Raw genomic sequence first — 16,421 nt, forward strand, 5'->3', positions numbered from 1 at the left:
ATAGAATGATTGCAACTAATACTTTCTTGTATAAATTCAAACTTTAAGATTCAAAGCTTTGTACATTTTGTAAGGTTTCTGATGAAACCATGGAGCATTTGTTCTATGAATGTCCAATAACACATTTTATATGGCAATCTTTTTCACGAAAATTGAAACAATATTTTGTGAACTTTACATTGTCTAAGAAACACATTTTTCTTGGCCTTCAAAATGAGAACTATATATAAAAATGTAAATTGTATATAAAGAAACCGAGAATTATATAGCTAGTAGCAAAAATAAGAAAATATAGGGAAATGAACATTATATAGCAAGGAAAAATGATATCACTTTCATTTTTGTCGAGCCTGCAACATTTATGTCGTGAAATGGAGACATAGCGATCCTTGATTCTATTGTCAGTGGCGTCAACATTTAGGTTCAGTCTGTGGTTACAGTTTATTTTAAACATTAAAAACTTAGTCAAACCTTCATGGAATTTTAGAAAATTTACAGTATCCAGAGCAAAATTTGAAAATATTTATTTTTATGTTTCCGTATTTTACTGATAAATGGACTTTTTTTTACCAGTCAACATTCAGATTCAGTCTGAGGTAAACAATTTTCAGTCATCAATAACTTTGTCAAAGCCTTTAAGGAATTTTATGAAATTTGGACAGAAGCTTGATAATGACCACGATAGAGTATCCAGAACAAAATTTTAAGAATATTTATTTTCATTTACCCGTACTTTACTTATAAATTGACTTAATTTTTTTTTAGTTACGAAGTTGATACAGTCTGGGTTTAAAGTTTGTTACAGGTCAAATACTTTGTCAAAGCTTCATAGAATTTTATGGAACTTTTGCAGAAGCTTTTTTATGCCCCACCTAGGTGCATTATGTTTTTCGGTCTGTGTGTCCGTCTGTTCGTTCGTCCGTCCGTCGTTCGTTCGTTCGTCCGTCCGTATGTCCCGCTTCAGGTTAAATAAAGTTTATGGTTAACGTTTTGTGTCAAGGTAGTTTTTGATGAAGTTGAAGTCTAATTAACTTGAAACTTAGTACACATGTTCCCTATGATATTATCTTTCTAGTTTTAATGCCATTTTAGAGTTTTGACCCCAATTTCACGGTCTACTGAACATAGAAAATGATAGTGCGAGAGGGGCATCTGTGTACTATGGACACATTCTTGTTATGATTAAGAGATAATGTCTGAAGCAAACTTTTGAAAATATATTTTTTTATTTTCCATTTTTTTCTGATAGATAGACTTATTTCTTTACGGTTAACATTTACAGACTGTCTGGGATTAAATTTTTTGACATGACAAATTTGTAAACCTTCATGGATCGTTGTGAAACTTTGACAGAAACTAATCTTCAATACCAAGAAAAAGTCTCTAAATAAAAATTTTTATTTTTATTTTAATTTCTGTATTTTCTGATAAATAAACTCACGTTTTAAAGTCAATATTACACTTTTACACTGACAGCAACAATAGCAGGCAAAACATTGGGTTCTGCGGAAATCCTTACAAATGTTTTCAAAAATTCCGGGCCCCTGTAGATTACATTTTTACTGATTAGTAACAATTACTTTTGATTCAAATCATATAAAAGATGGAACTTACAGTTTATAAAGAGCAGATTTTTACAAAGAACATTTTCTTTGCAATACACAAGTTGATGTATGTTATGTAAATGCAACAGCAAGAGTGTGTGTATGTATTTGTAATTGTTCTTTTCCCATATTTATTATAATTTTGTTATTCATATAATATATATTCACAGTGGTAGAAAAAATGTGGTCATTATTCAAATTTCGTTTTATTCATCAAACAATTTTTACACCTTAGTCAGGTAGTGATTTACAGGGATTGTAAAAGCCTGACTACTAAAACAAATTAATAAAAAAAAGGTAAAAGGAAGATCATTATCAAAAAAATGAAATTCAAGACAATTTTGGAATAAGGCAAAGTTTTTGATGTTAGACTACATTCATATTAGTGCATATGCTCTCTTTAAATAGCCACCAAAGCTGACTGAGGGATAGAAATATCACTTTAGTCTTCTTCCGACTGGCAGTAAAACCCTTGCAAAAGTTGGGAGGCTGTTTGGGTGTGCAGGATTTACAAGTATGCAGCCACGTCCAGTCAGAATATAGGGACATTGAATCGTATGCCTTGTGTTGAGAGATTGCCATGCACTCTGCATGTTAAGAACCCTTGCAAAAACTCAATGAGGGGTCCATAGGTGGGCTTTTGCAAAATAAAAATCTATCCCTTTCCAATGTACCCTCATTTTATAGTGCCAGTAAAAATTTCCCAAACCTTCATCACGGACAGTGTCTATGACAGCACCTACTTACTATATTTATTGTTAATATGATCTCGACCTCAACATGCATGTAATTTTTGCCACTGCATGGTAAGCAACCAACAATAAATCAATCAATTTGAATTTAAAATAGTTAATATATATATTTTAGTTACCTAAAATCAAGCCAGTTTTGAGATTAGACCAAGTTTTTTTTATTGTCCTATACATTTGTGTTGGTAAACAGGCTCTTAATATACATGTAGTTCAACTATATTTTTTAGTTATCGTAACTATGAAAACATTTGGGTTGGTTTAAATGATAGAGATTCAGAAAATGGTAAGTTTACTTTTTAATTCTTTTACATTGTTTTATTTTTGCAGTTTTCTAATTTGCTAAATGTATTGATATAAGGGAAGACCTTAGGTTTACATATTAGAGACAAGTTAAATTTGCATATTTTTTCTACTAACAAAAATTACTATGGATCTATTTATTTACCTATATTGAGCAAAAATTGTATTTTCTTTGATATTTGATTTCATATTTTACCAAAGTCGGCATACAAGCTTAAGCCTGTAGAAAATTTGTATTTCCCTTGATCATGTAAAGGAGTAAGCTCGGTAAAGGGCATATTTTGCCCCGATTATAAAGTTTAATGTTTCAAGATAAAAAAATGTTTTAAGTTGATTTAAAGACATGTGAGAAAGTTAAATAGAACTATTTGTGTCAAAGTTTTCTTCTAAAGCGTTGATTTTTACATCCCAAATAGGTCAAGATAAGAGATTTTGGCGAAATTTGACAAAATCGGCCGGATTTCAACTAAATTCAAATTTAGGACCAGGAAACATAGAGCACGGCGTCGACAAACTAAATATTCACGTTAGACATGTAAAATGTCTTTACAAACATTATATTTAAAGATTTTTTTTGTCGATGTATTCGCTCTTTGTTTCCTGTCCAAAAATCAATGGAAATTTACCCATTTTCATTGACATTTTCGTGGAAAATCAAAATGAGTACTAATTGTGACGTCATGAATTAAACGCAGGAACGTAAATTTTCAACAAAAAGGCTTATTTCTTATTTAGTAACTGTTTTAGCTATGATTCATTGTGATAGCGGTCAATATATCCTAATTTGAAATTTAAGCTAAAAAAGGGGGCCATTTTTGGGCCATATCGAACCTACTCCTTTGTGATTTACATTTACCCACGAAAACCATGAAAATTGGTATTCCACGATTAATGATAAATCTAGAGTAGTTGAGAGTATTCAAAGTGTTCCATATCTAATTGAATCAATTAGAATTTGCCACCAATGTTTGTCTGTAAAAGGTAGTTACCGAAATTGCTAGCTGTTATTTTTTTTTAATGTTTAGGTTTTGAGTGGTCTGATGGATCCCCAGTGGACTTCATGATGTGGGGAACAAATGAACCTAACGATAAATATCAACAAGAGGATTGCGTTTCGATCAATAGATATGGCAGCGGATGGAATGATGATAATTGTTACAAGACTGAATCGTTTATTTGCAAAATTCAGAAAGGTAAAAAATAGGTCATATGAAATCTTTTACATAGCTATAGATTGAAATATAGAAAGATGCATTGAGTTGCTATGGTAACTGTTGCATAGTCAATATGTCTGCTCTCCATATATTAATTGGAGCCTCCCAATTTTTATTTCAAATATTTATGAAATTCTTCTTAAATTTATAGTGTGCCCAACTACCTGTCGTGCTGTTTAAGCTACGGCCTTCGTTTTAGCCACTGCAAACATACTTTATACATACTGTGCGCACAATACTAGTAACAACAAAAATAGGTCCCTTACATCAAGAGGAGATAATCCAATTTACTTGCTTCAATATTGCAACATGAGTTATAAGCATGCACTGCCTTATTGGGAGTCTCGCTCTTAGCATGCTTTTTAACATTGTACAGGCCAACAGAAGCAACTATAATGTTGACTAAACGTAATCTGATAGTGTGTAAAATGAAGATTCATCGCCGAGTTAACTTGGTAGTAAAGATTGAAAAAATTGCAGTTATATTATTTTTTTACACTGCCGCTTGGTCCAGACGAAAACATCTTTCTTGTTGGAGTTAACATGGCAGATATGGTTTTCAATTACTTATAAATTGGAACATAAAAACTACTCTCCAAAATTTTCAAATGATCACTCATTGTTTGTTTATTCCTATTGACAGTTATTAAAAATCTTGAGAAATATGAACGGGGGTCATTCTTAGTTAAAATAGCCTAATGCGGGAGATTCTATACTTCCGCACAGGAGCAAACTGGCAAGAGGGAAATTTCCGGAATTTCGTCATTTGTGCGGGACGCTTCTACTCAAAATGGAGGGTTGGCAGGTATGATAGAACACTACCTGAGAATATGCATGAAGGAATTTAATCCTGTTCCCACATGTTAACTGGGAGATGATTCAATGAACTTTCTTCATTTTATATCATGTGAGCATAAAATCCTAAATAGCTAGACAGATATTCATGAAATTTTAAACATTTTTTTAGAACTGCCTGAGTATGTGCATGAAGGAATAAAAAACTGTTTGCAATTGTTAAAGGGTAGATAAATCAACTTCAATTTTGCAATATGTAATAATAAAATGCAACTCCTCCCAAAAGAATATCAGTAACTAGAATCTATTCGATGCAAGACTTGTTTACCCAAAAGCTTTCATACTTGGTAGGATTGTGTGTCATCATGGGTAGTTACGTTTATTATATGGTCATTTTGATTGACAATTCTTTCTATAGCTATGTAACTTTGATCATATTTGAGCCAGCCATTTTTGGCTCTATGTCACCACTTTGGATATCAAGGTGGAATAGGATTCTTAAGGGCATATACGAGTTGAGTATAGGGCTTTATTTCATTACAACAATTAAATGTGATAATACAATTTAAATGATATGTTTCAGGGATGCCATTGATAGAACCAAATGACACATACACTAAAGGTAAGTATGTGTACAAGAAATGTTTTTGATTGTAAGTTACAGTAACTTTGAAGTATTTGAGTTATAATTGCAATGTGAGATCAGATAATATAAGCCTGAAATTAAGAAACGCACAATGGATTCAAATTTTGAGAAACTGCTTTTTATTGCTACCACTTTAAGATGCAGATATGATATGCCATCCAAATTTCATACCTGCCAACTTTTGAAAATTTCCATTGGGATTTAGTACACAACATCATTTTCAAAGGTTACTATTTTCTTTTCATTTGCGTGGTTCTTGTACTTATATTTTTGTGTTTAGAAGATAGTACATTTTGCTATAACTCAGTTAGAATATCAGTCAAAAAATATGGACAAAGAATTAACATTCATCTGATTCCTTGTGAGAAATAAAAGACTGTATTTTGTCTACCATGATCATAATTTTTAAAATGTCTGACATACAGACAGAGTATTACAACTCAAAAAGGTCTAAACAAGTTCGAATTTTTCCATGTTTGCAATCCCCAATAATCATGAGAAACATCAATGTTGATTGACTTATTAGCATAATCACAAGAAACCCTGATTTTGATTGGCTGATCATGATTGTCTTCCAAAAGTTCAAAATCGGGAACTAACAAATTTTTCGAGTAGAATTACACAAAATCATGTTTTAGAAACAAGAAATGATTTGAATCTGGAATAATTTTGAAATCTGGAAAATCAATAAGAAACCTATGACTTGAACTAACCCAATTTGTGAGGGTAAGACATGGGGGGGGTTTAGTTCATTCTGAATTATCATTAAAAGTAAAATTAACCTTAGCCATGCGCTAACCCTTTTTAGTTTGGTTAGTTTTCATCATACATTTCTTATCAATTTTCAAGAATTCAAAATTATGTCAGATTCAAATAAGAATTTGTTTAGCGCTTTTCAATTTGGACAAGGGGTGAAAATCGCCTTAATCGTGAAAGTTGGCAGGTATTAAATTTTCTGCAGTCAGATTAACAGTTTAATTTGGGGATAGATCACAAATTGGAGAACTGTTCCTTATTCAAATAGTGATATGTAAATGATAAGATATTTCAAAATGATTGAAGGTAACATTCCAAAATAAAAAATTGGTTTAAACTTACTTTTTGTTGAAAATCTCAAATTTTGAGAATTATTTTTATTGTTTAAATGAATATTTATAAATGTACATAGGTAAAATATGCATTCTAAATTGTTTCCAGATTACAAAATTCTGATATTAAAATATATTTTGTTACATAATGATTTATTTTGTTGATAGTATTTCAATAAAAATTGTCATGTAGTTATAATTTGACTTATGAAATTATTCTCAGTCAAAAATTATTGTTTGCCCACCAAAATACAAAGTGCTTAGATTTTAACAAAACTAATATTTGACCCAATTTCACATTTCATGGATCGTGGAACCTAATAGTGCTACGCAGCGATGTTAAGGCAATTTCGATAAGATTTTGTCAGGGGCAGATAACCCCGTAAGGACCTCATTATGTATTCATATATTCATTAATGGCGAAGATTCCGTAAGCTGCGTCTATCGCGATGAAACTGTATGAAATCAAATTACATACATGCCTGTTAACTAAAAACGGGTATCCATATTATGTAATTTGTTTATCGAAACACGAATATTGTATGTTTGTGCTTTAATTATTATGGCGAACAGTTGCAATAGCTGTATTTGTTGACGAGATTGTCGGCTTGTGGACCCTGCCTCCTTTTGCAGATTAACCAATCAGTAGACGATCGCCGTCAAATAGATGTTTGTAGTTTGCAGAAGGGAAAGAACCTTGCAGCGAAAATTATTTTCACTTCTATGTGAAAATCTAACCAGAAAAGTAAGTGTGAGCCTCCAAATATGTATTATTTATGAAACATACGTTGCTTGTTTTGTTAATCATGCGCTTCAGAAATAAAAAAACTGTATACTTATAGATAAAAACGATACACTTACATCTGATTAAAAAGCAAAAGCTAATATTTTAAATGAACAGTTCAAAAAAGCATTCACACCTGTAACAGATGATCCAATACCAGATAAGGGCGTCAGTAAACATCCACAGATGATGATATTGAAATACAAAAACAGGGCATAGAAAAACTTCTAAATAACATCAATATCAACAAAGCAGCTGGGCGTGATCTCATCCATGGAAAAATTTTAAAAGAGTGTAAGACATCTATCACTCCCATCTTGTCAATCATATTCCAAACATCACTAAACTCTGGGAAGATTCCAGATGACTTGCGTCACGCAAGTGTATGTCCAGCATTCAAAAAAGGCGACAAACACGACCCTATAAACTATCGCCCCATATCATTGACTTGCATCTGCTGCAAACTATCAGAACATGTTGTAGCTAGTAATATAATGAAACATCTGGAAAAAAATAAAATACTATATGACTTACAATATGGTTTTCGATCATCTCGCTCCTGTGAAACTCGGTTAATATCATTTATTCAAGATCTTGCAAATTCAAATAATAAAAACATTCAAACAGACATCATAATAATGGATTTTGCAAAAGCATTTGATAAAGTTTCACACCACCATCTCATGTATAAAATCGGTTTCTACGGTATAAATTACAATGCATTACATTGGATTCAAGATTTTTTAACAAACAGAACACAAACAGTAGTCCTTGAAGGTGAAACATCAAATAAAATTCCTGTAACATCTGGGGTACCTCAAGGCTCAGTGCTTGGTCCAATTTTATTCTTAATATTTATAAATGATTTGGCAGAATATATTGAACATAGTACATTAAGATTGTTCGCAGATGACAGTATTATTTATAGGGAAATTAAAAAACCAAATGACACATATACATTACAGTCTGACTTGGAAGCGGCCGGCAGATGGGAGCAGGACTGGCTCATGCATTTTCACCCTGATAAGTGCAACATTCTCAGTGTAATTAAAAAACGCAAACCTTTAGACTTCACTTATAAATTACACAATCACTCTCTAGAAAAAGTTGACTCTACAAAATATTTAGGCCTAACTCTTCAATCAAATTTAAAATGGGACAAACATATCGATAACATGACATCAAAAGCAAATCAGTCTCTTGGATTTATTCGTAGAAACCTAAAAATAGCCTCACCTAAAGTTAAATCACATGCATTTGAAGCTCTTGTCCGACCAAAACTAGAGTACTGCTCAACTATTTGGGATCCACATCAAAAACAGCAAATTTCACAAATCGAAAAAGTTCAGAGAAGAGCAGCGCTTCTTATGCAACCGCTTCCATAACACCAGCTCAGTTACTGAAATGATGAAAGACTTAAATTGGTACCCACTTGGAATTAGGCGTTTACGATACAGACTTGTCTTCTTCTACAAAATTATACACGAAATTGTTGCAGTCCCTACATATAACCTTTTGATCCCACTAGACAATAGAACTAGACATATCAATCCACACTCATTTAGGCAAATACAAACATCTAAAGACAGTTATAAATATTCATTTTATCCACGAACAGTTATATATTGGAATCATCTGCCACAACAAATAGTATCATGCAGTACGGTACAGGGATTCAAGAGTATGATCTAAGAATCTGCTCTCATCCCCATTTTCTATCCCTAACTATTTTGTTATCAAATGTATATAGTTTTATCTAAATGGAATTTTTCAAATGTACATACATTTTTTTTGATTTTTTGATTTTGTTTCTTTTTATTTTTCTTGCTACAATGTAAATTATAAAATTTTATAGTCGACGCCCGGCGAATAATCTTCAATAATTGAAGGATCGCTAGAAACTTAAAGAAGAAGAACTAGTTCAGTGTTGGCAAGCATGATATACACGTGGTCATGGTGGTCAAAACGAAACTAGACTGCAACAAATATCTGAAATTTGAATAATTTATCGAATCCGGTCAATAAATGAACAGAATATCGATAAACAAGATCCCTCCATTATACCGAGAGCCCATTCTCAACATTTACCCTGAAATTCGTTTCTAATTTTCGTTTATCAGGTACCTGCCATTCGGGGAAAAGGGGGGGGGGATTCCACCGTTCACTTCTCTCATGCTCTCCGGCACCCACATTGCTGGAGCCATGACCCCTACTTTCAAAGCATGGAGCTCTGAATTTGTAACACAGGGCCCACAAACCTGCTCAAAAGGAAGCCTTGCAAGACGTCATAATTATTTGGACTACCCCCCCTCTTTCCAACTTCTACTCCCACCATTTAATCAGTGTGAAGTCCATACTATATTATTTTCTGCTTAGAGCTGTTGGTATTAATCAACTTTGAATTTAAAAGGGCGGTAAAGGGTTAATTTTATGCAATGTTTTTTATTTACCCAGTGTTTATATTTTATTTCACTTGCTTTCGTGTTTTGACGTTTGACCTCTCAATACATGTATCTCGTGTTTGGTTCGATGTGCGTGCTACATGTTTTCCCTTATTTATTTCCATGTTTCCTGTCGTACAATTTATTTCTCATGCTTGTCAAAAAAGTTTTGCAATTCTATTGAATATTTATGGTTCATGTACCCGTATGTGATAAAGAACTTTAAATTTAAATGTACTATAAATAATAATGTTTTGAAATCGGATGCAACTTAAGCTGTTAAGGAAGTTAAAAGGTGACAGCAATATGATTACATCTTTATGTCCATTAAAAATGACTGCAGAAGGCTGAGTATCTGGGTAATTATTTGGAAATATCCTGGACAGTGCGTCTTTCTCTGGAAAAAGCCTGTGCACCTTGAATAAATTATCTTATTATCTGTGAACCAGTATTTTTTAAATCATTACCAAGTCAGAAATATATATATAACCAATTGCAAGTTTATGTACTTAAATTGCTGGCTAAATAGAACAATTTTTAATACATAGTCAAAATAATTTTATAAGTTCTTGAAAGGCTTTGTTAATGATTAACTGGGACGCCTTTCTCATGTTCCTATGACCGTCATTATTAGGAAGGAATCGCAGCAAAAAATTGAAGAAGCTTTTCATGACACAATAATATTATACTAATTAATATGTAGTTTGCTCATCAAGACTGCCTACTTTGACATATTCTTTTTATATATATATATGTAGGACTCTAAAATGCGATGGTCACGCTAAAGTGCGATGATCTACGCTAAAGTGCGATCAGATGACACGTTAAAGTGCGATGGTGTAACAGGAATGGGATTCAGGCGATGGTTTTTGTTTTTTGCTGTGTTCATATTAGTTTTTCCTTTATTGTATTGTTTCTAAATCATGTCGTTGTTATTCTCTTTTGAATTGTTTTACACAAGTCATTTCGTGATCCTGTATAGCTTTCTATGCGACGTAAGCCAAGGCTCCACATTGAAGGTCATAACGTTATTAGGTGCATACATCAACGATATTTGGTCTTTGGTGGATATTTGTTCGTTGACAATTACACCACATCTTCTCATCTGTTTTTTTTTGTTTATTGGTTATTTTGTATATTAATCAGTCCGTTATCTTTCTCGTTTGAATTGTTATACACTGGTCGTTTTGATACTCTTTGGTCGTTATAGAATACTATCTGCGGGGTTAGCCATACGGTAACCTATAGTTAATTACATAAATGACGTTATAGTTAATTACATTAATGACGTTTAGCATTGGATAGCGACTTGTTGCATTGGCAATCATATTATGATACTACACCTCTGGTCGTTATGTTACTATCTTGTTGACGCGTATCCATCTCTTTTACAGACTTGACGAACCATATTTAAAAAAATTGTTTTTACAAAATTATTCAATTAGAAAGTTAAAAAGTAGCTTTTATTTCACGCAAGTAAAAAATTGAAAACAAAACGTTTAATAATTTCATGCGTCCGAAGCGCTTTTCTGGATTTACCTTCATCAGGAACGCTCAAAGCCAAACATTTGAAATCCGAGGATGTATTAGTACTGAAATAGTTGAAGAGCTATATGCTTTTCCAGTAAATGACATGGGACGAATTAAATACTTCGACACCTGGTGTATTTTGCCATTTTCGCTCTCTTTTATGGTATACACCTTCCCCTTACTAACGTCAGTTCCAGTCTATGTTTATGAAAAGAAAATATAGTATTTTTTTTCCAGTATACTGACAGAATCATGTTTGTCCCCGCCGACACTGTTACTGTGGATGATTTTTTGGGAAGTAACTCCTCCGCATACACACTCTTCTAGCACCGACCAAAAATGTTCCGGATTGGCATCATTTGTTTCTTGTCTATTTAAAAATCTTTATCTGCACTAACATTCTCGTTTACCGGCATGTCCATTTTTGTTTGTACAAATGGCTTGTAGCGTCATAATGTGATTTAATGTTGCAAACGTCAATACTTTCGCGAACAAACTCACTTTAGCGTGTTCCATTTAATAACACAGACTATCGCACTTTAGCGTATCAAACCATCTCACTTTAGCGTGACCATCGCGTTTTAGCGTCCCCATCTCACTTTAGAGTCTTACATATATATATAAGTAAAACAGTATTCAAATTGAATAGAACACTGCATGCATCATCGTTCTAAAAACAGAGTATTACATAAAATATCTGAATTGAATCCCTGTTGGCAGGAATTAAATCCATTACTCAAAGATATTTCCCCGGTAAACAGAAGGGACCCATTTATAAAATTTTCTTTGGGAGACCACTAGTCAGAGAGGCAGAAATAAGCCCCATTTGTAATAAAGTCGTTTATTCTGTGACAACAGACCAGTTTGTGGAATCACTAAAGTACGCAAATCACATACTCAATTTATAAAAAGAAAAGGCCACAGCTCTGTAGGAACCCATAGATTAAGTGGGGTCTCATATTCTTATTGCTCTGAAAGCAAGTCTACCACCAACCGCTGAGAAAAAAAAATTATGACATGTACAAGTGTTATGGACCAACTAGCGTAACAGTTAAAATGAACCAGACACCATGAACACAAATTAAACAAAAATTGATAATCATAAATTAAATAACAGCTATCACACATATTTGAAAGAAATATATTTTTATTTGGAGCAATTCCTTGCTGATGAATCATTCAGATGATAACTCAAAACAGCTTTCACCAATCTTCATGAAACTTTGGTGAATTGTTTAAATTTATTGACATAAGTTTCCTTTCCATTTCTATTAGATATGTTTGATACCTGGTTTTGGAGTATAGGGACTTTATTCATAAAAACGGGTCGAAATTATCGCATTTTTGGGACAATGTCTCAAAAACGCTTAAACACATTTTCATGAAACTTGCTGAAATGTAACGTAAGCTCCCTTACGATTTTTAATATATTTTAAATTTTACTTATTCCAGTTATGGGATTTTATTCATAAGAATTATTCATGAATTGTGCCACTGTTCGCAAATTTTTTTTATTCTAATTTTTATACTGTTTTACTTCTGTCTGTACATCCTCAAGCCAGTCAGTCCTTCCGTCCCATGCATATTTTTCGTTGCATCTTTCTCAGGAACATATTTTACTTATTCAAGTTATGGGATTTTATTCATAAGAATTATTCATGAATTGTGCCACTGTGTGCAAGTTTTTTTTTTTAAATTTTATACCCCACTTTTAGTCTTTAAAAAAGTGGGGGTGGGTATACTGTTTTACTTCTGTCTGTACATCTCAGGAACATTACAAGGATTTCTGAAATTTGGTTTCAGGGTTTATATGTGTCAGCTATACCGTGTGATGCTTTTTCAGATTCATCACTCAACAACCTTTGTTTACCTTTTACTTTAAGGGTATGGGGGTATATTAGTAGCTCACAGATTCACTTGTTTGTTTTAGATTATTTTTTTTTGGGGGGGGGGGGGGTGGCTTTTTTTTTAACACAGCTCTTTATTTAGCATAGGATGCAGCAATTCTAGAAATCCGACGTAATTTCTTTATTTTAAAAATTATATGAATCATTATACATATATGTTTATGCTCCTTATTTTAAAAAAAGTACCTATATGTAATTAAATAATTACTTTCTCTTATTTTTTTTAGCTCCCCTGTCAATAACAAGATACAGTATGCCATTCCAGCTTTGATGAAATAAAGTAATGGTTTGATTTGGAGAGCTTTATTATTATAGACAGGTAAATTGTTTTATCCTGATATCAGCTAACTATTGTACAATGAGACAACTCTCCCCAAGAGTCCAAATGACACAGACATTAACAACTATGGGTCTTTGAATGGCCTTCTACAATGAGTAAAGCCCATTCTGCATATTTGGCTATAAAAGGCCCCAAAATCACAAATGTAAAACATTTCAAAGGAGAAAATTAATGGTCTAATTTATGTAAACAAAAATGAATGAAAAAGAAATATGTAACACAGCAACAAACGACAACCACTGAATTCCAGGAACATATATTGTACATACAGAATGTGGTTGGGTTAAACATGTTAGCGAGCCTGGCTTTTCTTCCTGTTTTATAATTTGTGCAAATAAATTTCTGTTCTTGCATCATGTACATTGTAAGAATATTGTATGATGTGAACTCAGAAATTATTGCAATGTTTTTATGAGGCAACTTTGAATATCGCAATAAAAGGAACTCACATTCTGAAATCTATACATATAACTGTGCAAGTACGTAGATTTTTCTGAAATCGCAATTATAAATCTCACATTTTTGTCCATTCTTCAAAAATTGCAAAAATAAATGTACCCAATAATCATGATAATTTCTTAATTTAATCAATGTTAATGAAGTATCTGAACCAGCAATGAAATTTATTTACACAGACATGATAGATATTAATACAATAATATACTGAACTTGCTAGCAAAATTTTTTTAGCTGTGGATTACTGATATTGATATTGAAGTATTCCTGTCGGAAAAGGAGATACAAAACAAAGTAAATTAACATTAATACATAAATTTAAATATTTATTACATAATACATCTTATATAGGCACATCTGGGTTTTTGTCTCGCCTTGACGGAGTCAAAAAGCGAGACATATGTATGCTGTTTCCGGCGACGGCGGCGTCAACAATGTATTAGTTTGTGATTAGGTCTAGTTCATGGTGAACCACAAGTGGTAGGTCAATGATATTTGTATGCAGTTGTATTAGCATTCGCACACCTCATTACCATGGAGATTATTTGGCCCCGCCCCCTCAGTCAAGGTCTATTGACTTTGAAACTTTTCATAGTTTACATGTATTAATTTGTGATTAGGTCAATTTATGGGGAACCACTAGTGGTAGGTCAATGATATTTGGTATGCAGTTGTATAAGCATTGGCATATCTCATTTCCATGGAGATTTTTTGGCTCCGCTCCCTTAGTCATGGTCTAGACTTTGAAAATTTTGCTAAGTTAACATGTATCAGTTTGTGATTAGGTCAGTTCAAGGGGAACCTTTAGTGGTAGGCCAATGTTAATTGGTGTTCAGTTGTATAAGCATTAGCACATCTCATTTCCATGGCGAATATTTGGCCCCGCCCCCTCAGTCATGGTCTATTTACTTGAAACTTTTGCTAAGTTTACATGTATTAGTTTGTGATTAGATCAGTTTAAGATGAACTGCTAATGTTAAGTCAATGATATTTGGTATGCAAATTTATTGGCATTTGCAAGTATCGTTTCCATGGAGATTATATAGCCCCACCCCTGATCATGGTTCATTGACTTTGAAACTTATACATAGTTTACAAGTTAATGTTTGTGTTTAGGTTTGTTTAAAGGGAACGACTTATAATAAGTCAATGGTATTTGGTATGCAGTTGTATTAGCATTGGCACATCTCATTCCATGGAGATTGTTTAGCCATGTACCTTCAGTCATGGTTCATCGACTTTGAATATTTGCATAACTTACATGTTAAAGTATTGCTATTTTAATTTCAACATTTGCATTATCAAAATTACAAAAAGGCGAGACATATCTCTGTGATAACAGTTTATTTTTCATTTAACTTTAAAGTTTTATAAAAGTACATGTAGTGCACCTTATTAAAATGTGTGTGGAAAATGAAATCCTTGTTCAAATGATGAATGAAGACATTATTAAATAAGGACAGGGAAATTATTTTGTTAGCATTTTAACAGTAACTTCTTGAAGAAATATGTTTGCACTAACTTTTGATTACTTTTCACATGTTGAAAATTTCATTTGATATATATTATATTTGTATTTTCTTATTTCAGGGATGATGACCTGCAGTAGAAAGCTCCTTATAACTGATCATGGCCATTACGGAAGATCTGATTAAAATTTGTTTAGAAAGCCACCAAATATGTCCATGAAAAGTAGAAAAAAGACAGCAATTCTATATAATGTACATATATGTACTAAGCAGAAGCATTGACTGTTTCAAGACCAAATGAATTGGAATTTAGTGTTTTGATGCTGAGAGACAGAGGAAAATTAACTAGACAATTTAGCTTCTTTTTCATCATCATGTATCACTGAAGTTGATGTTTACCATCTTAAAGAGCTTTTACCTCAGTTAAAATGAATTCTAAATACAGACAGTTTGGAGATTTGTGAATTTTCTTACAATTGGAGTTTCAAAAAAGGATTTCATTTAACAAAATTATATTTCATGGATGTAATTTGTCGTTTCTAGTTTCATGAAATATTTGAAAAATCTGCAATACATTTGTATCTGACCAAGTGAGAGATCTACAAATAGACATATGATATTCAGTTGAACTGTAAAGAAGAAGATATTCATTTATAAGACTTATATGAGTGTTTTGTTATTTGTATGGCAATTACGGGGAAAAGATAGTAATTGATTTAAACATTAATCCTCCCTAGATATACATTAGATATACTATCATATACATGTAGGCATACAATTCACTGATGCACCACTAATGGAGTTACATGTAATTATAAAACTAAGAATATGACATATGATTGCCAAATAAATTAACAACTCTTCATCATAGAACAAATAGTCATATTATATATTGTCCACCAGCTTACCAGAGAACAAGAAGATCATATTACATCATGATTTATATTTCAATTTCATTTCATTTCATAACAGTTAACACAGAATAAAGGTATACAAAAAGTTCAGAAGCATAAAAAAGTGTTTTAATTGCAGTTGTTGTTTATCTTAAAGTGACTTAGTCATATTGATGTTGACCTTCTATACTGAGCAAGACCT

The 16,421-nt window shown here is 32.5% G+C and overlaps 1 protein-coding gene and 1 long non-coding RNA gene across 2 annotated transcripts in view; both read left to right on the top strand.

Moving 5' to 3' along the window:
• Window positions 1-16,421, top strand: part of LOC127702426 (macrophage mannose receptor 1-like) — a 149,272-nt gene that overhangs the window by 80,026 nt on the left and 52,825 nt on the right. Inside the window, exons 28-30 of the mRNA XM_052206624.1 lie at window positions 2,584-2,639; window positions 3,682-3,849; window positions 5,249-5,287. Coding sequence (XP_052062584.1) covers window positions 2,584-2,639; window positions 3,682-3,849; window positions 5,249-5,287 — 263 coding nt within the window. The remainder of the gene's footprint in view (window positions 1-2,583; window positions 2,640-3,681; window positions 3,850-5,248; window positions 5,288-16,421) is intronic.
• LOC127702431 (uncharacterized) lies at window positions 6,957-15,989 on the top strand. Its single transcript, XR_007982424.1, has 3 exons — window positions 6,957-7,144; window positions 13,289-13,380; window positions 15,448-15,989. It is a non-coding gene; the product is annotated as an uncharacterized LOC127702431 (long non-coding RNA).

Source organism: Mytilus californianus, unplaced genomic scaffold (assembly GCF_021869535.1).
Source record: "Mytilus californianus isolate M0D057914Y unplaced genomic scaffold, xbMytCali1.0.p SCAF_5, whole genome shotgun sequence".
Lineage (NCBI taxonomy): Eukaryota > Metazoa > Mollusca > Bivalvia > Mytilida > Mytilidae > Mytilus > Mytilus californianus.